This window comes from Mastigoproctus giganteus, chromosome 6 (genome assembly GCF_048544385.1).
Source record: "Mastigoproctus giganteus isolate SK-2022 chromosome 6, ASM4854438v1, whole genome shotgun sequence".
NCBI classification, from domain to species: Eukaryota; Metazoa; Arthropoda; class Arachnida; order Uropygi; family Thelyphonidae; genus Mastigoproctus; species Mastigoproctus giganteus.
Window position 1 is genome coordinate 190,857,267 of NC_143580.1, and position 23,397 is coordinate 190,880,663.

Sequence of the window (23,397 nt, forward strand, 5' to 3'; positions counted from 1 at the left end):
CAGCCAAAAAAAAAAAAAAACTCTACACAGTGTAACCATCTGTACCCCTCAAGAATTTGTCTAGTTCTTCCATGAATTTATTCAACCCATTCACTTCCACAACCGAGAAGTGAATGGGAAGTGATTTCCTTCGCGACCTGGATAGAGGGGTGTTGGGGGTTTCAGGGACGGATGGCAGTCATCGTGAAACAGGTCGGTATATGGGATGTGTTAGAGTAACTAAAAACAAGAACAGGTGCATGTATACTTGCATGTATACCAATGCTAGAAGTATAGTAAATAAATTTGATGAATTTGAAGTGTTGGTCAAGACATCAAAGGCGGATATTGTTGGGATATCAGAGACTTGGTGTCACACAGATATAAGGAATGCCGAACTGGAATTTGGGGAGTACAGAAAGGATAGACAGGATAGGAAAGGAGGAGGTGTTATGCTGTTAATTAAGAAAAACATAAAATCAGAAGAAGTGCATCCAGTTGATATAGATGAACAGTGCACTGTTGAATCAGTTTGGTGTGACATAAGCACTGCAAAAGCAAAAATAACAGTAGGAGTGTGTTATAGGCCTAATGACTTGAATGAGTACAATGAACAATTGTACAGAGAAATAGAGTGGGCTAGTAAATCGGAATGTCTTATAATGGGGGATTTTAACTTCCCAGCTTTTGACTGGAACTTGTGGTTTGGTCACTCACACACTAGTCAGACTTTTGTGGATTTATTGGATGATTGTTTTTTACAGCAGCATGTTCGAGAGGCAACCAGAGAAAGTAATACTCTTGATCTGGTTATCAGCAGTGATCATTCATGTATTAGGAATTTGCAGATAAAAGAACCACTAGGTGGCAGTGATCACAGTGTACTGACGTGGGATTTACTTAAAGATTTAATTACCATCAGGGGTAAAGGAAAGGGTTTTTGCTTCCGTAAAGGCGAGTACAGTGGTCTCCGACAGTTTTTAAATTCTGTACAGTGGGATCAACTGACGATGTTACCAACAGTAAATTCTAAGTGGGAAGCATTCAAGGAATTAATCGTGGAAGCTACTAAAAGTTTCATACCTATTAAGAAATATTGTTCAAGGTTTAGGCCTAAATGGTTGTCAAATGAACTAATGAGACTCGTAACAGAGAAGAAAAATGCATGGGATGCATATAAATTATCAAGCGACTCAGAAGGCTATGGCAGATATAAGTTAGTCTGTAATCAGGTCACAAAGGAGGTTCGGCAGGCGAAGGCAGATTATGAGGAATCCTTGTCAAGAGATGCTAAGAAAAACAGCAAGGATTTCTTTACTTATATAAACTCTAAAAGGAAGGGGATGAATCAGATTGGTCCACTTGACATCGATGGTTCAACTGTTGATGATCCTGCTCAAACAAACTCAATGAGTATTTTGCATCTGCATTCACACGTGAGGAATTATTAAGGTTTGAAAATGACAGAAGGTTATCAAATTGTAGCAGGATACTTAATGATTTTGTAATAACTGAGAGCAAAGTGAAAGAGAAATTGTTGAAGTTAAACGTAAGAAAAGCACCTGGGGTGGATGGGATCTATCCAGTTATATTAAAGGAGGTGGCAAAGCAACTAAGCAAACCCTTAGCCATAATTATGAGAGCATCCTTGGACTCAGGGGAGGTTTCCACTGACTGGAGATGTGCGAATGTATCCCCAATTCACAAAGGGGGGATCAAAGGGTGACACGAGTAATTACAGACCAGTTAGTTTAACTTCTCTTCCTGGTAAAATAATGGAGTCACTGGTTAAAGAAGCATTGCAGGATCATCTAGACAACACTGCAGCAATAATTCAGACACAGCATGGGTTTGTTAAGGGAAAGTCTTGTCTGACAAATTTGATAGGATATTATGATGTGGTTACAAAGGAACTGGATGCAAAAAATAATTTTGATATCGTGGCCTTGAGTACTGCGTACTCAAGGCCACGCCTTGAGTACTGCGTACAGGTCTGGAGGCCTCATTTTAGAAAGGATGTAGATTTGATTGAGCGTGTACAGAGAAGAGCAACACGATTGGTGAGGGGAATGAAGGGATTCTCTTACCAAGAGAGGCTTAAATTCTGCAAATTGCAGTGGCTGGAGACTAGGCACCTGCGCGGTGATCTGATTGAGGTCTATAAGGCCTTGAATGGGTTGAGCACGCTGAATTCTGATGGGATCCTTCCACTTGTTCAGATTACCAACCTACGGGGACATAAGTTCAAATTAAGAAAGGACAAATGTAGAATAGATGTGCGGAAATTTGCCTTTAGCCAGCGGGTGGTTAATTGCTGGAACAAACTTCCATCTGTCGTTGTGGGAGTTGATAGGTTAAATAAATTTAAGGAGGAACTGGACAGGTATTTGGAGGGAATGGTGTGATTTTATTTATTTTTTTTTTTTTTTTGGCTGATGCTGCGTAAGCTCCTACACTTGCTTTCTTGCATCATGTGCCACTACTACTACTACTATTTCAGGAAAGCTTTTGACACTGTTGCGCATGGAGGACTATTGTACAAATTGGAGTAGAATGGTATTAAGGGTAAGTTGCTACAATGGATAAAAGGATGGTTAAGTGTGAGAAGACAGAGGATGGTAATCAATGGGTGCTGCTCTTCTTAGTCTAATGTTATTAGTGGGGTCCCACAGGGTTCGGTGTTAGGTCCACTGTTGTTTTGTATATTTATCAATGATATTGATGAAGGTATATCAGGCTTAATGTCGAAGTTTGCAGATGATACAAAGGTTGGCAGGGTTGTTAATGACAGTAATGGCAGTGTGCTACTGCAACAGGATCCAGATAATTTGGGCAGATGGGCTAAGAAGGGGCAACTGAAGTTTAACCTTGACAAATGCAAAGTACTGCATATGGGTAGAAGTAACCCCAGAGAAACGTACCAACTGTGTGGTACTACACTTAAGGTGGTAGAAAATGAAAAAGACCTGGGAGTAATTGTGCAGGCAGATATGAAGTTTTCTGAGCAATGCAGACAGGCTGCCAGGGCAGGTCATGGGGTTTTGTCAATGATATATAGGAATTTTGCTAACAAGGAAAAGGAGGTGATTATCCCTCTGTATAAGGCAATGGTCAGGCCACGCCTTGAGTACTGTGTACAAGTCTGGAGGCCTCATTTTAGGAAGGATGTAGATTTACTTGAGCGTGTACAGAGAAGGGCAACAAGATTGGTGAGGGGAATGAAGGGATCCTCTTATCAAGAGAGGCTTAAGTTCTGCAAATTGCAGTGGCTGGAGACTAGGCACATGCGCGGTGATCTGATTGAGGTGTGTAAGGCCTTGAATGGGTTCAGCACACTGAATTCTGATGGGATCCTTCCTCTTGTTCAGATTACGAACCTAAGGGGGCATAAATTCAAATTAAGAAAGGACAGATGTAGAATAGATGTGCGGAAATTTGCATTTAGCCAGCGGGTGGTTAATTGCTGGAACAAACTTCCATCTGTCGTTGTGGAAGTTGATAGGTTGAATAAATTTAAGGAGGAACTGGACAGGCATTTGGAGGGAATTGTGTTATTTTTTTTTTATTATTTTTTTTTTTTTGGCTGATGCTGCATAAGCTCATACACTTGCTTTCTTGCATCACATGCCACTACTACTACTACTACTACTATTACAAAACAGATGGAAGCCTGTTCTAACAATCAACCACCCACTGACTGAATGCAAACTTCTGCACATCCTGCAACCATCCTTCCTTAACTTGAATTTATGTCCCCTCATGTGTCTCAGCAAGTGGAAGAATTATCATTAACATTCAGCTAACTAAATCCATTCAAGACTTTAAGTACCTCAATGAGATCTCCCTGCAGGTGCCTAATCTTGAGATACTGCAATTTCCAGAACTGAAGCCTTTCTAGATAAGCGAAAACTTTTGTTTCCTTCAGCAGTCTGGTTGCCCTTCTCTGCACCTGTTCCAACAGATCTACATCCTTCCTAAAGTGAGGCTTCCAGACCTGTATACAATACTCAAAATGCAGCCTAACCATTGCCTTATACAAAGGGATAATCACCTCTTTATCTCTGCCAGCAAAGTTGATAAGTTAATCTGGGGTTACTGCTTACATATGCAGTACCTTGCTGTCAACGTTAAACTTCAGCTGCCATTTTTCAGCCCATCAACCCAATTTTCCTAGCTCGTGTTGCAGTAGCTCACCCTGATGACTGTCATTAACCACCCTGCCAACCTTAGTAGCATCTGCAAACTTAAACATTAAGCCTGATAAACTTTCACCAATATCACTGATAAATATTGAAAACAACAATGGGCACTGCACTAAACCCTGGGGAACTCCATTAGTAACATTAGTCCACAAAGAGCAGTGTCAATTGATAACCACTCTGTCTTCTTCCACTTAACCAACCTTTTATCTATAGCAAGTTACTTGCCCTTAATGCCACATTGCTTCAGTTTGTGCAGCAGTCTTTTATCTGCAACAGAATACAGGCAACCCCCATATAACACAGTATTTCTACAACATGATTGATAAAGTGCGGAAATCCTTGCACAATACGGTACTTATATAACATGGTTCCGTTCTAACATGGTTAGAGAATTTTGGCAACCTCGCATAACACGGTATTTTTGAGCTTTGTGCTGGGAAAAACTTTGCTATTATGTTGTATGTAATTTTTCAACATTTCCATTCTTTTTTGTGAATCCCCGCTTTTGGCTTGCTAATCGTTATGCAAAAAAAAAAAATTATTGGGAAATCCCCATGTTATTTCTGTGCTATTGAACTTGTGGAAAAATCTAGATTTCAAAGTGTTATTACTATTGGATAATGTGCCAGGCCATCCAAAAGATTTAAGTTATCCAAATGTTGAAGTAATGTTCCTACCACCTAGTACAACTTCTTTAATTAGATCAAGGCATTATATCTACCTTTGAAACTCATTACATCAGAAAATCGTTACAATGGATTTTGTAAAACATTGATTCCGAATTGAATTGATGGAAAACTGAAGTGATGGTGGCATGTAAACATTTTCAATTGTGGACTCTATCGGAATCATAGTTTATCGCTCAAAGAAGTAAAACTGTCAACATTAAATGGGTGTTGGAAAAATTTATGGCCAGAGTCAGTTCATTCAGGAAATATGGTTGAACCGACAAAAAATGGAGTCCGTGCGATAATAGAACTTGTTAAGTCAGTAGGAGGGGAAGGTTTTGGTGATATGAATACTGTGAATACTGAAGCCCTCATGGGTAGCACAGTTGGTAGAATCACTGTCACCCCACCCAGGTGGAAAAGACCAAAATTCGAATCCCATCAATGACGGGAGGAATTTTTACAGGTATTTTTTAAAACGTGGTTGAGTTAATTGATCTCAGCTGAGAGTAGCATGGTTTTTCTCCCGGAAATTCTGGAACACATGCAATTTGAACACAGAGCAACATAGCCTTAGTCGCTGATGCTCCTTAAAAAAAATAATAAATAAATAAATGATTACTGAAGATGTTCAAGAATTACTGGTAGAAAAAGATCCTGATGATGCAGATTTGGTGGAAATGGCATCAGGGGCAAATCAAATCAATTCAGAGGATGATAGCGCACCAAAATTTTACAATAAAAACTATACGGAAAGGCATAAAGTTAGCTGAGCAATTAGAATCTTATTTTTTGCATTCAGATTCTGCGACTGAAAGGAGCCCAAAGTTCGAAAGGGAGCTTCAAAAATGCTTAGTTCCATACAATGAAATTACAAAGATCCATAAAGTAAACAAACCCAAAATAATGATTTTTTAAAGAGAGCAGAAGATGCACAAAATATAGAATGGTGTATTTTTATCAGTTCTGTTAATGAAACGGTGTATTTTTGTTAACTCTTGGAACATAACCACCCTTTTTTTTTTGTACTGGTTCTTATTCTCATATAACACAGTTTCATACTACATGAGATTTTATAGGAACCTAACTACCGTGTTATACTAGAGTTACCTGTGTTACACTATACCAAACTCCTCCACACATATATCAGCTTAGATATACCACTATAAATTTCATGGCTCATTGATCACAACAGAATTTGAAAATGCAATGATGATCTTTATGCATGACTACAACTGTTCTGAATCTGCAAATGTAGAAGACCATAAAAAAATAAAAGTCTGAACAGCCTCACAAACTCATGCAACATGTTTTACAAACCATAAAGAGGATAGTTAGTGCCTAATGCATGTTGTCTGTGGATAACATCACTGAGCAGGTCCAAGAGGCTACAGGATCATCTGCCAGTACATCAGTCATCCATATGGAACTCCATAGTGTAGTTTCAGTGGTAGTGCAGTTGCATATAAACCCAATATCATGGTCACCAAATGCAGTTTTCCTTCTTCAAAAACTGCATTTAGAGTGGTTTCATTCCTATTCTTAATGCTGTAGAATGACAGTCTCCATATACAATGTTTCATTCCAGTGGACATGTTTAGGTATGAAGATTGACTGAAGTGTGCTTCCTGTAGGGGCATGTCACCTACAGGAAGTTTGGTTGGAGGTAGGAGTAGTCTGATAGTGGGGTTTTTTGGATTTGGAAGGCTGAAACCATGTAGTCCACTATCTACTTTAGCATTTTGGACAATTATACACTGCCTACACAGTGACATTACTACTGAAACATGCAGTCAGTATCAGCATGACAATGTTCCATAGATCAGTTACATAGTGAGGGGTGACACAGGATTGCTTTGTGGACAGCAACATTGAAAAGCTGGATTGGCCAGCTCAACTCTCTATATCAACTTCTATTTGAATACCTGTAAAACAGATTGGTGCTGGATTAGGCTGAAACCTATCAGAATTTGGTATAACTTCTGAAGGGGGGTGTCTATGAGAACTTGAGGTGTAGGGTAGATGCCCTCAAAGAAATTAATATGAGGGGGCCCGTCAAGCTCTCAGCTGTCCAACTCAACGCCAGAGCTCACTCCTGGGCATCAGGCAACACAGCGGCAATCTCCAAGGCAGAATGCGCTGGTCCCAAAGGAACTAGTTATTGTTGGTGACTCTATTGTCAGGGAGACGGGGAATATATTGTATAAAAAGGATAGATGGAACAGGACCAGGATATGTCTGCCAGGGGCAAAAGTTGATGATGTTGTAAAGCATATATCATCTTTAAGGGCACAAAAGGTGATATTGTTGTACACGTTGGCACCAATGACATTAAGAGTAGGAGATCTGCAGATTTACTTAACAAGTACAGGTCAACGTTGCAAAAAAGTCGTGAATCAGGGTTAAATTTGAGAGTGTCTGCAATTCTGCCCAGACACGATAGGAGGGAATACATGATGAGAGCCTTGTCAATCAATTCGGCCCTGGAGGGAATGCGCAAAGCTCAAGGGGTAGAATTTTTTTCAGCGTGGTCTGTGCTTGTTAACAGGAGAGACTGCTTCTATAGGGATGGGATACACTTAAATAGAAAGGGTGCAAGAATATTTGCTGATGCTATGGAGGCAGTGTTAGGTGGGTTGGAAAACTGCTAGCTTGGGGGAATTCACAGGCTAAAAGTTTAAAAGTAGCTGCAGGCAGAGGTGAAGGTGATTCTTACAAAACTTCTGTTGTGTAAGAATCACCTTCACCTCTGCATTCAATAAGTAGCAACCTTCACCTCTGCATTCAATAAGTAGCAACCTGGAGCGATGTGGTGCTGGGGTTTCAAGGATGGATGGCAGTCATTGTGAAAAAAGTAGGTATATGGGATGTGTTAGGGTAACTAATAATAAGGATAGGTGTACATGTATACTTGCATGTATACCAATGCTAGAAGTATAGTAAATAAATTTGATGAATTTGAAGTGTTGGTCAAGACACCAAAGGCGGATATTGTTAGGATAGCAGAGACGTGGTGTCACACAGATATAAGGAATGCAGAACTGGAATTTGGGAGTACAATGTGTACAGAAAGGATAGACAGGATAGGAAAGGAGGAGGTGTTATGCTGTTAATTAAGAAAAACATAAAATCAAAAGTGCATCCAGTTGATATAGATGAACAGTGCCTGTTGAGTCAGTTTGGTGTGACAAAAGCACTGCGAAAGCAAAAACAAGAGTAGGAGTGTATTATAGGCCTAATGACTTGAATGAGTATAATGAACAATTGTACAGAGAAATAGAGTGGATAGTAAATCAGAATGTCCTATAATGGGGGATTTTAACTTCCCAGATATTGACTGGAACTCGTGGGTTGCTCACTCACACACTAGTAAGACCTTTGTGGATTTATTGGATGATTGTTTTCTGCAGCAGCATGTTCGAGAGGCAACCAGAGAGGGTAATACTCTTAATCTGGTTACCAGCAGTGATCATTCGTGTATTAAGAATTTGCAAATAAAGGAACCACTAGGTGGCAGTGATCACAGTGTACTGATGTGGGATTTACTTAAAGGAAAGGGTTTTTGCTTCTATAAAGGTGAGTACAGTGGTCTCAGACAGTTTTTAAATTCTGTACAGTGGAATCAACTGACGATGTTACCAACAGTAAATTCTAAATGGGAAGCATTCAAGGATTAATCGTGGATGCTACTAAAAGTTTCATACCTGTTAAGAAATATTGTTCAAGGATTAGGCCTAAATGGTTATCAAATGAAGTAATGAGACTCATGACAGAGAAGAAAAATGCATGTGATGCATATAAATTATCAAGCGACTCAGAAGGCTGTGGCAAATATAAGCTAGTCTGTAATCAGGTCACAAAGGAGGTTAGGCAGGCGAAGGCAGATTATGAGAAATCTTTGGCAAAAGATGCTAAGAAAAACAGCAAGGATTTCTTTACTTATATAAACTCTAAAAGGAAGGGAATGAATCTGATTGGTCCACTTGATATCGATGGTTCGACTGTTGATGATCCAGCTCAGATAGCAAACAAACTGAATGAGTATTTTGCATCTACCATCACACATGAGGAGTTATTAAGGTTTGAAAATGGCAGAAGGTTATCAAATTGTAGCAGGGTGCTTAATGATTTTGTAATAACTGAGAGAAAAGTGGAGGAGAAATTGTTGAAGTCAAACATAAGAAAGGCCCCTGGGGTGGATGGGATCGATCCATTTATATTAAAGGAGGCGGCAAAGCAACTAAGCAAACCCTTAGTCATAATTATGAGAGCATCCTTGCACTTAGGGGGAGGTCCCCACGGACTGGAGATGTGCAAATGTATCTCCAATTCACAAAGGGGGGATCGAAGGGTGACACGAGTAATTACAGACCAGTTAGTTTAACTTCTGTTCCGGGTAAAATAATGGAGTCACTGGTTAAAGATGCATTGCAGGATCATCTAGACAAGACTGCAGCAATAATTCCGACACAGCATGGGTTTGTTACGGGAAAGTCTTGTCTGACAAATTTGATAGGATATTATGATGTGGTTACAAAGGAACTGGATGCAAAAAATAATTTTGATATCATATATTTGGATTTCAGAAAAGCTTTTGACACTGTTGGGCATGGAAGACTACTGTACAAATTGGAGCAGAATGGTATTAAGGGTAAATTGCTACAATGGATAAAAGAATGGTTGAGTGGGAGAAGACAGAAGGTGGTAATCAATGGGTGCTGCTCCTCGTGGATTAATGTTATTAGTGGAGTCCCATAGGGTTCGGTGTTGGGTCCTCTGTTGTTTTTTATATTTATCAATGATATTGATGAAGGTATATCAGGCTTAGTGTCGAAGTTTGCAGATGATACAAAGGTTGGCAGGGTTGTTAATGACAGTAATGGCAGTGTGGTACTGCAACAGGATCTAGATAATTTGGGCAGATGGGCTAAGAAGTGGCAACCTTGACAAATGCAAAGTACTGCGTATCGGTAGTAACCCCAGAGAAACATACCAACTGTATGGTACTACACTTAAGGTGGTAGAAAATGAAAAAGACCTGGGAGTAATTGTGCAGTCAAATATGAAGTTTTCTGAGAAATGCAGACAGGCTGCCAGGGCAGGTCATGGGGTTTTGTCAATGATATATAGGAATTTTGCTAGCAGGGAAAAGGAGGTGATTGTCCCTCTGTATAAGGCACTGGTCATGCCACGCCTTGAGTACTGCGTACAGGTCTGGAGGCGTTATTTTAGGAAGGATGTAGATTTGCATGAGCATGTACAGAGAAGGGCAACGAGATTGGTGAGGGGAATGAAGGGATCCTCTTACCACTGCAAATTGCAATGGCTGGAGACTAGGCACCTGCACTCTGATCTAATTGAGGTGTATAAGGCCTTGAATGGGTTGAGCACGCTGAATTCTGATGAGATCCTTCCACTTGTTCAGATTACGAACCTAAGAGGGCATAAATTCAAATTAAGAAAAGACAGATGTAGAATAGATGTGCGGAAATTTGCCTTTAGCCAGCGGGTGGTTAATTGCTGGAACAAACTTCCATCTGTCATGGAAGTTGATAGGTCAAATAAATTTTAGGAGGAACTGGACAGGCATTTGGAGGGAATGGTGTGATTTTTTTTTTTTTTTTTTGGCTGATGCTGCATAAGCTCAAACACTTGATTTCTTGCATCACATGCCACTACTACTACTACTAGAACGTATGGCTAGGAGGGTTAAAACTGCTATACAGGAAAACGTGATTCAACAGTGTTAGGTTTTGAATTAAAAGCCCTTTTTACAAGTGAGTTCATATAGTGTAATCTTTAAATGACAATAAACTGTTAAACAATTTCTCTTTACAGTTCATCTGCAGAGTAAAATTTTCATAAATAATGTATGCATTTATTTCTATAGCCTTTATATGGAGTCAAGAAGAACATCAAAATATGGGTCCATGGTGCTATGTAAGACCAAGATTTGAAAATCTACTAAATTGTAAGGTAAAAATATCTTTCTTTGCTAAACAGTATAAATATTAAATGTGTAATGTAATATAATACCTGTAAAGTTCAAGAATGCTGGCTAGGAGGGATATACTTGTATAATGTAATACAGCTATAAAATGTTCGATAGCATGCCTAGCACAAGTTTTGCACGTTATATTATTTTGTGTTATTATATTGTTAAATACATGATGTACAAAAAATAATTCCTTAATTTTAAAAACTTATAATTCACAAAAAAGGAAATATATGTCAGTGAAGTTTTTTTTTTGATAAATGTTTACTAATAAAACTTCAAAGTGTTATTAGTAAACTTTTATACATGTCAAACTTCCATGAAGAATTCTATTTCTGCTTAGACATAATTCATTTTCTCTTAGGTAACCATTTCTGTTGCTTAAGATTCTTCTCTTCAAATCCCAAATTTCCATCGAGTAAACAATATTTTAATGTTTCTCCCAAAAGAAATTCAACATTAACAGGTCATATTTTCTCAGAGTCCAGGCATTTGGACCTCCCCCCATCCCACTCTCTCTTTCTCTCAATTAATGATTACAAAATTTGATATTTAACCCTTTCACCAGTATTCACACACATACACACACACACACACATATATATATATATATATACACACACACACACACACACATGCATTTTCTTATGTGATGGAGACCAAAGGAGCAGGAACATATTTGTTTTGAAGGATCTTAAAACTCCATAGGACATGAAGCCATCTATCAACTGTGTTTACAAGTAATAGTAGCCATTTGTATATTTAAAATAGTTTCAGAATTCAGCAAAGGAGGGTGTACCCTTTCAACAAGATTCAGAAGTTAAACTCACTTGAATAATACATTCATAGATGTAGAAGATATTATTATTGTAAAGAAAAAATAATGACTAGTTTAATTTTTTATGATTAAAAAAAATTAATTTATTAAAATTTATTAAAAATAAATAAATAAATTAATTAATTAATTTTGTGCTGAAGCAAGTTGTTGCAATAATACTAGAATACCTAATACAGTCCATTCCGTTATTTGGGACACATCAGGACTAGTGCATTTTGGCCCGATTAAGCAGCTGCCCCAATTATCCGAAGTTTCACTTAAATAGTTAAAAATACAATGTATCCTCCCCTTTACAGTTGGTTCACTGTACAATCAAATCACGTTACGACAAATTCAACATAGTAAAGTACCGTTCACTATATGATGTGCAGTAAACGCCGGTCATTGTAATAATGTTTGTGAATTGAATTTTAATTCTATTAAACAGCGATTATAATTAGAGAAAACTGGAAGAATATTATCCACAGGCTATAAAAGCAAAGATATATTAAGAACAAATTTACTCTTTATTACCTTACCAATTAAAAAATTAAATGATACGTGAAAATCGGAAGAATATACATGATAATCGGAATAATTAATACGTACTGTAATATGTACATACGAACTAGTTTACATTTCTGTTCACTGACATTTGTGGGTGGGGGTTAAAATTTAAAACAGTAAAAAGATAAGCAATCAATAACAAAGAACACGGCACACACAAATTGCAAGTAACACGATGCATGCAAGTGAGAACAGAGTAACGAGTTACAAAGCTTTAAAAATAGGAATGAAGAGAAGAGCTGAAAATTAATTTTTTTATATGATTAAAGATTTCATGGAAGTGTAAACACATTTCACCATAACCCACAGAATTCTAGCTGTCAGTATTATCGCAAATTCAATAAGAGCAAGTTTACTGTCCGTTTATGATAGATTTCTCTAACAGAAGAGCCCAATAAACAGGTAACTGCTAATTGTTTTTTGGTTGTGACCTCCAGAATTTCGACCGAACCATGTGGTACCATCGGAGACAATTGTAGGGTAACCTCCAGTGCTGCGGTCTCCTGCCCCGATTAAACGGCATGCTGCCCCAATTAAGCGAAGTAAACTCGGGCTATTTTCTCGATTGGTTTCTGTTTTTTAAGCTTTGCCCCGATTAACCAGTGGCCCAAATAACCGGATCCACTGTATATTATTATTGCTACAGCAGCTAGCATTCTAGTATAAATTATCATCTCATGTAAACAAGACTTTGTGTTCTGCAGCCTGATAGTTATCTTTCCAACTCTCTTATTGAACAGTTATGGGCTGTGTTAGTATTAGCAATGGCCACATGGTGCAAGGAAGCCTATGCACCAGCCAATGGATAAAAATAAAATAATAATAGTAATAGGAAGAAAATTTTAAAAAATAATAAATAATAAGAGAAAAGAAAATAGACAACCTAAGCGTTTCCCTCCTCCTGTAGGTAATTATCCAGCTCACCTTGAATTTCCCCAAACTGTCGGCCTCTAGCACCCACGTATGTAACTTATTAAATAATTTATAACTTTCTGGCTAAAATAAAACTTCCTGCAATCCTGTCTAAACAATCCCCCTCCCGGTAACTTGAATTTATGGCCCCTTGTTCTAGAATCATTTACAGCCATGAAAATTTCCTCATTCGCTTTACTTATGCCGCTCAGAGCCTTAAACACCTCAATCAAGTCATCTCTGAGGGGCCTAGTTCCCAAGCTCTGCAACCCACATATTCGAAGTCTTTCCTCATATGGATGTCCTTTTGCCGATCTCACCAGGCGAGTTACCCATCTTTGGACCCTTTCAAGAAGCACAATGTCTTTCTTTAGGTGCAGTCTTCATGCTTGAATGCAGTATTCCAAGTGTGATTTAACAACAGCCTTATATAATGCTATTATAACATCCTTATCTCTACTAGCAAATGTTCGATAAATCATTGATAGGACACCATGGGCCTTCCTTGCAACCTGTCTGCAAGGTTCGGAGAACTTCATGTCTGACTGTATCATAACACCCAAGTCCCTTTCCTCCACTGTCAGCTTTAGTTCAACTCCACCAAGTGTAAAAGTTATTTTGGGGTTACTGTTCCCCGGGTATAATACCTTACACTTTCCTGGATTAAAGCATAGCTGCCATTTTTCTGACCATCCATGAAGTCTATCTAGGTCACTCTGAAGAAGCTCTGCTTGGTGGTGATCATTAACTACTCTTCCAATCTTTACATCATCTGCAAATTTAGACGTCAAATCCTTTATCCCTTGATCAATGTCATTTATGAAAATCAAAAACAGTGGTCCTATACTGATCCTTGGGGAATCCCACTTCTTATATCAACCCAATCTGAGGAATATCCATTTATCACAATTCTCTGCTTCCTGGCCTGAAGGCCATCCAGCTATCCATCTAAGGATTTTCTGTGATTCTAACATGTTCCAGCCTATAAATTAACTGCTCATGTGGGACTGAGTCAAATGTTTTGCTGAAATCCAAACTATGTTAAAATTATTCCCCAAGTCCAGCTCTTGAGTGATCCTGTCAAAATAGCTAACCAGATTAGTTAAACATTATTTTCCCTTTACAAAACCATGCTGAGTATCCTTCAGAATTCCATTTCTATCTAAATGATCCTGAATTCCACCCTTGATCATTGTCTTCCCTACTACTGAAGTTAGACTGATCAGCCGGTAATTTCCCACTTCCCTCTTAGAACTGCCCTTATATATTGGAGATACATTGGCACTTTTCCAGTCCAACAGAATTACTCCCAAGTTCAGTGATGCTCTCATAATTAGCCTCAATGGTTCAATGCACTCACTTGCTGCCTCCCTTAAGATTATAGGGTATATGTAGGGTTGACAGACATCCTTTATTGAAACGAGAAAGGATGCAATTTGTCCTTTATTTTCATTTTTCAATGCTTGTGCCTCGTTAATGGCAGTGGTGAATTTCCGTACAGGCGCAGGAGGCATACGCTTTCATTTCACTGTTGAAATGAAATTAAAATTTCATTTCAAAGCTTCAACAGAGGATATGTTAAAAACTCCCTCAAATGCAAAATCCACCACTAAGAAATGAATCATAAAGAGATAATCTTAACCTATTCTAGCCTCTCCGGCTCATATATGTAGTTTCACGAACACCATGCACTTAACTTCATACTTCTCGACGAAATTACATTTTTTTGACAAAACATAAAACTTGCACCTGTGTGGCCATGATCTAATTTTCACAAAAACCGTGCAACTGGTAGATAATTAATAAAATCATAGGTATCGGAAAAATCACTTTTTATAATATGGAGTTCAATGGCTTTGTTTAAACTGTTTTTCCTATAACTTTACAAAAAAACATTTATCTATTTCATTTATACGGTTATAGGCACCCACATATTTCATGTTATATACAAACATATTTTATTTTTTAGCCATCAAAAATGGAATTTCCCCCAAAAAAGAAGAGGCTTTGTTCTTATAACAAAAATTGGGAGCAAGTATACAAATGGCTAGCCTTAACAAATGATCCTCATGAGGCACAATGTCTCTTATGGTTATATGGTCATCTTAGCACTTACTCAGCATAAAGACTCGCAAGCTCAAAAATTGGCAAATTCTTCAAATATTCTTGTTAGGTTTCTTGTGAAAAAGAATACGAAAGAAGAGGATTTAGTTACTGCAGCTGAAAGAACCCATATTTATCATTTGTCACCATTCTTATAACTCATTAGATTGTAGCATAACATCGAACTCTAAACTTTACAATGATTCAAAAATTGCACCAAAAATATCGTGGAAGAACTAAATCTGCTGCCATTGCAAATTGTTTTGGATGATTTAAAACATCATGATCCACCATTATTTTTTTACAGATTGATGCTTCTAATAGAAAGAATATGAAAATGTTTCCTTTGTCAATTCAGTACTTCAACAAAGAATATGGTCCTACAAACTATTTAGTTGATTTTTTTGAAAATGCTGATGAACGTGCAGATGTGGAATGTTTGAGTACCTAAAAAAATTCAGTGAATAATTTAGGATTGGATTGGCAAAGGGTATCTAGTTTCAGTGGAGACAATGCAAATTGTAATTTTGGGAGTAATAAATCCTTATTCCAAAATATTAAAAAATTAAATGAAGACGTAATTAAAACAAACTGCCATGCTCACATTATTCATAATTTAGATAAATATGCTTTCGGTAATTTAGATATTGATATAGAAAATATTGTCTTGAAAAATATGTGGTAATTTTTGTTTTAACTAAAAGAAGGGATAACCTTAAAGAATTTCATGAGGTTGCCAAAACAGAGTTTAAGGAAATTTTAAGGCACGTACCAACTAGATGGCTTTCTTTACAACCATGTATAGAACGAATTTTGCTTTCATGGAAGGCTTTGAGCCTTTATTTCATAAGAAAACCAAAAGACTGTTCCAAACAACTTTTTAAAATCATTCAAATTAATGAAAATTTACAGAGGACCCTATAATTATAGAATTATGTTTTCTTTTCTCAATGTGTGCAATCGAAATAATTTGCAAAGCAGTAAAAGAGCTTGAAAAGAATAAAATGTGTGCTAGTGATATTTTTTATATAATGAATGAAAATACTCCTTTTTTGAAACTTGTCAAATTAAGCTTTAAAAATGGTTGTCCTAACTATGACTGATTTGTTGAAGTAGCAGAATATTTTAAATTAATAGAAAAACTAAAGTTGGATATGAATGATTTATTTGATGAGGTTTCAGTACTGAAAACAAATTATTAAACTGTGTCAACCTCTAAAAAATTTAAAACTTGTTCAAGTACTTCGAGTCACTGGCATTTAATTTTGAAAAGTATTGATTTTAAACTTTCAAATATTTTCAAGGTCATTTCGTATGTGTTTTCAGTGCTGGGGACTTCAGCAAATTCAGAAAGGATTTTTAGTGTAATGAACTCGTAGTGGAGGGATGGGCGAAATAGATGTTCAGTTTCACTCATAAAAAGCGAACTAATGATCTACTTCAATTTTAAAGATAATTGTTTAGATTTTTGTTAGGAAATTAAAAATGATGCCGAAGTTCTTAAGGCTGCTTGAAATAGTCAAAATATGTTCAGTGTGATTGAGTTTTAGCTATTAAACTCAATCACACTGAACATATCACTGAACTGTTAGCTATTAAACAGTACTTTTTTTGTTTTGTTTTTGCTTTTTTTTTCCTAAAATTACTTTAGCTTAATGTCAATTAATGCACTAAACTTGCATTAAAATATTTAATGCAAGTTTTAATTAAAATATTTAATGCAATTTGCAAATCTTAGTTTTAATGCATTAAAACTAAGATTTGCAAATATTTATAGTCCATATGAAAACTATAATTTTTAAACCAAAATCTAAAAAAATATAAACAGAATGTTTAATTATTAACTAAAAAACCATAATTTTACTTTTTTGGTGTGGGAGGGCATGAAGTGAGAGTTGGAGAGTGGTAGAATTAATTATTTTTGAGTGTCTTTTAATCCAGTCATAGAAATCTGGCAACCCTAGGTATATGCCATCAACCCAGGAGTCTTACTGGCCTGTAGGCTCAAAAGTTTTTTCATTAACTAAACATGTGAAATTTCAACATCATTAATTACATTTTTTTCAACTTCACTCCCATAATTTGTGTTAACTCTCATTAACACAAAGGGTTTTTCTTCTGTTAAATAGCAATGCACAGTAACTGTTGTCTGCAACTTCAGCTGGAGTATCTAATAATATCCCACGTCCATTACATAACGATTTGATCTGGTTTTCCCTTATTTTCTTTGCATTTATATATGTGAAGAATTCCTTATCCCACTCTTTGCCAGCAATTTCTCATAATCTGCCTTTGCCAGCCTAACCTTTTTTGTGGCACTATTAGAGATCACTTTTTATTGCTCTGTAACTTTTCCATGCCGTATTTTTCTGCTCAGGTAATCTGGAAACTTCCTTATTCATCCAACTTGGAATCTTCCTCGTGGAGTATTTTTCAGTGGTATACTAGGGGCTTTGCCCCCTGCTCGCTTTGCTCGCCGACTCCTGCACAGCCTTTTCTATGTAAAATGTAGAGGTATATGCAGTAAGTTAAATCTTTTCTACATAAAAGATATACCTGTTGAAATGCACTGGTCAATATCTAATCAAGAAATGACCTATGTAATTATTTACCTGTGCATTTGTAGTGCATGGAATTCTCAAGGTCGAATAATGTAAATGGTAAAATTCCAGAACCGTGTACAAATTAGCAGCAAGCAAAACAGTGGGAAGGCAGTGACTGGCAGATGCCACTGCTTTCCCCACCCGTCCTAGGTGGATATGCCTAGGATGTTTTTCCCCACATTTGTCACTGTTTTTAAATCGGGAACTCCTTTTCCCATTTTAAAACAGTGGGATGGAGGGATAAACACCCTACCTAAGCTAAATCCCCCCCCTCCTAGATGACACAAAACAATCAGAAAAGGGAGGTGCCTTCACCTGTCAATTATCACCGTCTTCCTCGCTTTCATTGAACTATCTGCCGGTGTATACTATCCTGAACTTCAGCCAATATCACTACGTAATTATTTACCTGTGTTTACATAGGTCACTTAGGAAAAGGCCTTTTGCTTCGGGTTCCATAATACGAGGAATATTGTTACATCCGAAAGAGCAGGACTAAAATATTTACAAACTATGCAAATATTTACAAATTACTGAACCACAGTATTTACAAATATACAATGTTCATTAATATACAAAAAATGTTATAATCGAACATCAAACGTTAGACAGAGAATCATGTGCACGAGGTTGGTGAACGTTATGGAGGCAGTTGTCAATAACTAATTGCATTTGTAGTGACGTAATTTCCTCTCCCTCTTCTCCCATTGACTCAAATAAATATCACTAGGAGGAAAACTTTTTTAATGTACAGATAGATAAGCATTCAAGGCTGCTGTGATTAATGTTTTAAAGGTACATCATAACATATGGGGGAGGATATATTAGGTATTGGACTTGAGTTATATTAATAAATAATTTCTATCACATTCAATAGCATTTTAATGGAATAACTTGTAAATATGTACAGTTGGTCATACATAGATACAGTATGTCTTACTGTATCTATGTATATAGTAGCAGCACATACATATATAGAAACACTGTCTTATGTTGCCATGGTCACATCCTTTACTTTTTCCTGTTAATCTAACTCATCATTCTAATATTAATTTTACTTATTCTCTAATCTTAATTTGGGCTTTTACACTTCAGTAATACACTACCGCAAAAAAAAAAAAAAAAAAATACACACATCTTGGACATGTAAAATATTATTAATTGGGTTGTAATTTTCATTTGGTACAGTTTGATATTATCACTAATAGCATGAGAGAAATATAACATTTGTAGCATGTATAATAAACCCCTGTTGGTGGACTATTGTTGGCCCAATGCAGCAGTTTAGTAAATAAACAGTGTATTATCCCAACCCAGATATTTAAATAGTATGAGAAAGTAATGCAACACTCTATTGTGTTTTTATTTCTTGACTGTCTGGCCATACTTTTGTCCCATTGGTGACAGAACTTGGTGTTACTCTTTGGAAACAACTATATTTATCCTTGAGTTAACCTGCTCTAATTAATATTGTTTTTAATCAAATAGCATCACCCAGTGGACAACTCCATTATTCATTAAGAACTTTAAAGTATTGTTTGTGACTGGCCTATTTAGGTTACTCATCAGAAAACAGGTAGCCTCAATTGATGACTCTGTGTTGAACAGTGAATAAATTTATCAAATCAACAGCCAGTGTGTAGAAGGATAACTTCAGGTTGATGGAATATAAGCCCAAAGAATCTAAACAAGCTCTGTCACTGGAGGGACAAGAGTGTCCCCAGATCAATATCTGCACTGAAATAGTACACCCTGCTTCTTGACTAAATTATTATTGGTGTTATATAGGTGACACCTTTAACGTTCAAAATTTTAACATTATGTGATTATAATTTCCACTAACAAAATCTATAGAGGATGCAGATATACCCACATAGCAGGCAGTTCAATTAATACATGTCATTTGAATAGCAGGATATAAATGGCATGCATATTTGTTTGTTAACAGTCTTCCAGCTGTTGGCTGAGCCAACCCTTGATGCCAGTTTACAATAAATTTATTACCAGCCTAATGATAATATAATTACTCATTCATCTTTCATATTATTAAGTATATTATTCCATGCTCGATAAAACCATTAAACAAAGCTTTTATCATTAGGCCTTTGTAAAACTGCTTATAAAGAGCACAGAAATAGTAATATTCTAATTATTTTTTATTTGTGTATTAATGACCCCAGATGATGTGCCTATCAATGTATAAAACAGCTAATTGGATTTATGTATTAATATGGTAATTATTTTTAGTGCATACGAGTTTTCTAATAACATGTTGCTAATATTGGCTATGGCATTAGGGATCACTTGTAGATTATCTTTTAAGTAAACCTTACTAAAATATATTTTATGATCATATTTATAATTTGTGTGTGTGTTTTACTCCAGAAAAAGAATAATCCCATGATATTTATGTTTGTATTATATCAATTTTTTTTTTCTACTCAGCTAAAATATGCAGGACGTGGGTCTCTAGCAGCTCCTGCCGTTGGGATTGGTGAACGCCATCAGCAAGAAATACAAGAAGTATTAACCCAGACATTCCAGAGTTGATCTTACTATTTTTTTAGAATCCTATTTTTTAGCCAACTTCATTTCTAATCATGTCTTATAAGTTCTGTATCACAATGTTTTTTTTTTATATATATTAATAGAGCTTAAGAATGTATTTTAATACATATGTCCAGATAATATCTAGTTGACTAAAGCTATTGAAAGCCTCATGCTGGGGATAAACATTAGTTTTGTATTTATCCCTATCAAACCATAAAGCAATATCGGAAAGCACACCTTAAGTTTCTGAAATGTATGATGTGCTAGATTTCCCTGCCCACTCTGCGATGAGACACCATCAGTAGTTTTCTTGTAGAAGTGAATAACTCAACTACTCACTTTCTGAAACTTAAAGTATTCTCAATGAGATGGGCTTACGGTTTGATTTTACAAAACAGTAATTAAACTTTGTTTATACTGGAAGTTAAAAAAATATGTATATATTTGAGTGTTAGTGTCAGGCTTTGGTATGCGCAGAAGAAAAAATGGGAACAGCCTTTTTTATTCCGTGCATGTGTGCGAATGCCAAGTACAAAAGGAAACCATATAATTATAGCTATATATATATATATATATATATATAAGAGTTGCATTGCTTTTTTGTAGAGTTTAATACAATCAATTTTGTTGCAGGGCTTAAATAAAAGCTTTAATCATGTGGCTTACATAAAAACTTAATGGAACTAGATATCAAAAATTAAAAAAAAAAGGGAAAAAAAAAGCAGATAAACATGGCTACTAAGATTAGCACAGTTTGGCATGATATTCAAGATCAGCTCTGAACATTTGGGGTTTTGGCTTTTTAAATTTATTTTTGACAACAAATATTGAAGAAACTGATTTATAAATTTAATAGTGAATGTTAAAATTTATAACTTTTTTTAATCATGACATTAAATGAGTCATTAATTTTGTAGGCTATTTCCACTTAGAGATATGTGAATTAATTACAAAAGTACTCTGTAATAAAACTGTTAATTCTGTTCAGAATCATGTTACAGAACCAGTGCATAAACATTATTCCTCTTCCTCTTTCCCATTAATCTTTACAACAATATATGTACACACACAACACAACCAGTAATATACAGATACCCCACCATCATTGGTTTATCATGTCTTACAAAGCATCAAGTACACACACACAATTGTGAATGCAAGATGCCACAATTGACAGAGTTAACAGACTTCCAGCACAGAACAATAATTGGGTACCACATTAGCAATCAGTCTGTATGTGACATTTCAATGGCACTGAAGATCCCTGTGTTAATGATAGATGATGTAATCTGCAAATCGAAGCAGGCTGCTGCCAAAACCTTTACAAAACAATGCAGAGATCTCCAAAGCTGATGGAACATGACAGGAGAACCCTGTAAAGAATCCTCTGGTCAGAATGGAAGTCAACATTGTCACAGCACACCCACAGTCCCTCAGTGAGATAAAAGGTGCCTCCGTAGCCAGGTGGGCAGGAGCAGCAGTGCATAGCACACGCAACTTGATTAGACCGGGTTCAAGCCCGTGACCGCCAAATACGGAGGATGCGGAAAAGTCAGGGAATGACCACTGCATATCCCCGGAGCAACATAGCCTTAGTTGCTAATGCTCCTAAAAACCAAATAACAAACAAACAGTGAGATAAATAGGACACATGTCAGAGCTACCAGTATAGTGTGCAGCTATTTATAAAATGGCAGACACCATCTTGCTTGGTGTAAGGTTCATTGTTCTTGATCCTTAGATTAATGGAAAGCTGTATTTTTGAGTTACGAATCATGGTACATGGTCTGCTAGTATCAATCGTGCCTGGGTGTAGCAGATGCTTGGAATAAGCTACCTGCCAGACTGTATCATCCCAACAATGAAGTTTGACAGAGGCAGTGTAGATGGTCTGGGATTTATCATGATTTGGCCTGGGACCATTTTGGACAAAACCATTAATGGTTTGTCCAAAATGTAAGTTCTTGAGTAAATAGATGTCCTGGAAAATAATGCATTACCTACATTGCGGAAGTAGGTTGGGAAACCCCATACCCATGTCATACTGCTTGCATTGTGATAGACTAGTTTGAGAACATGAGCATTGAAAAGTTGAACTGGCAAGCTCAGAGTCTTGACCCCAGAACCTCTGGGATGAATTGGATTGTTTGGTCCTTGTGAGGAGAGACTGCTGCCCAAAGAAGGGAGCTGAACTTGTCACCACTTTGAAGGCAAATAATGAAAAATTGGAGGATATTTACAAAAAAAAAAGAATTGACAGAAAGTGTTCCAAGCAGACTAGAAGCCATAAAAGCTAAAGGCTTCAGCAGTGGCAGCACGTGACTGATGTTTGGGAGTCTGCGTCTTAAAGTTACATTAAATTGCATTGGTTATAAGACATGTAGACATACACAGTAATAATAATAAGCAAAATAAAAATACTACAAAACATTAACTAGACATTTACCATTAACAGACTTGAACTTTTATTTAAAAACAAAATCCATTCTTCGGTTTTTATCTGTTGAAAATAGATTAATAACTTTTTCATTTAAGTTTGGTGCACTGTTGACCAAACTTTTCTCTATTGAAAGCATTGCTTGAGCATTTAGCCTTTCCTGATTCATAGTCCTCCTGAAGTAGTCATCGGAATGGTCAAAAGAACTTTTATGAGTTTTATGTTCACCAAGAACTAAAGCTAGATTATTTTCTGAGATAAATTTCAGCAAGTCAGTTAATTTGCAATAATTGTGTAGATCATCTCTGCTATAGAAAACTTGTAATTCCGTAAGAAGTTTTTCTATTTCAATCATGGGATATGCCTCAGTAGTCTCTCATACCACTTCCATGGGCATTTTTGTACGAAAATAACGAAGTTCTCCTTGTTAAACAATATAGCAGGAATTAAATTGCTTTGTAAAAGAATATCTCTTGCCTATGTCAACACTTATATAGTCACATACTTCTTTCACTTCAATCATGAGGAGCCTCCATAGCCAGGTGGGAAGGAGCAGCAGTGTGT

General features: G+C 36.6%; 1 protein-coding gene across 4 annotated transcripts in view; it reads left to right on the forward strand.

Annotated features, from left to right (window-relative positions):
• Nucleotides 1-23,397, forward strand: part of LOC150084832 (2-oxoadipate dehydrogenase complex component E1) — a 608,625-nt gene that overhangs the window by 531,130 nt on the left and 54,098 nt on the right. For all 4 annotated transcript variants that reach the window (XM_090376637.1, XM_090376633.1, XM_090376636.1 and 1 more), the window contains 2 exons: nt 10,740-10,825; nt 20,292-20,369. In XM_090376637.1, coding sequence (XP_090232763.1) covers nt 10,740-10,825; nt 20,292-20,369 — 164 coding nt within the window. The remainder of the gene's footprint in view (nt 1-10,739; nt 10,826-20,291; nt 20,370-23,397) is intronic.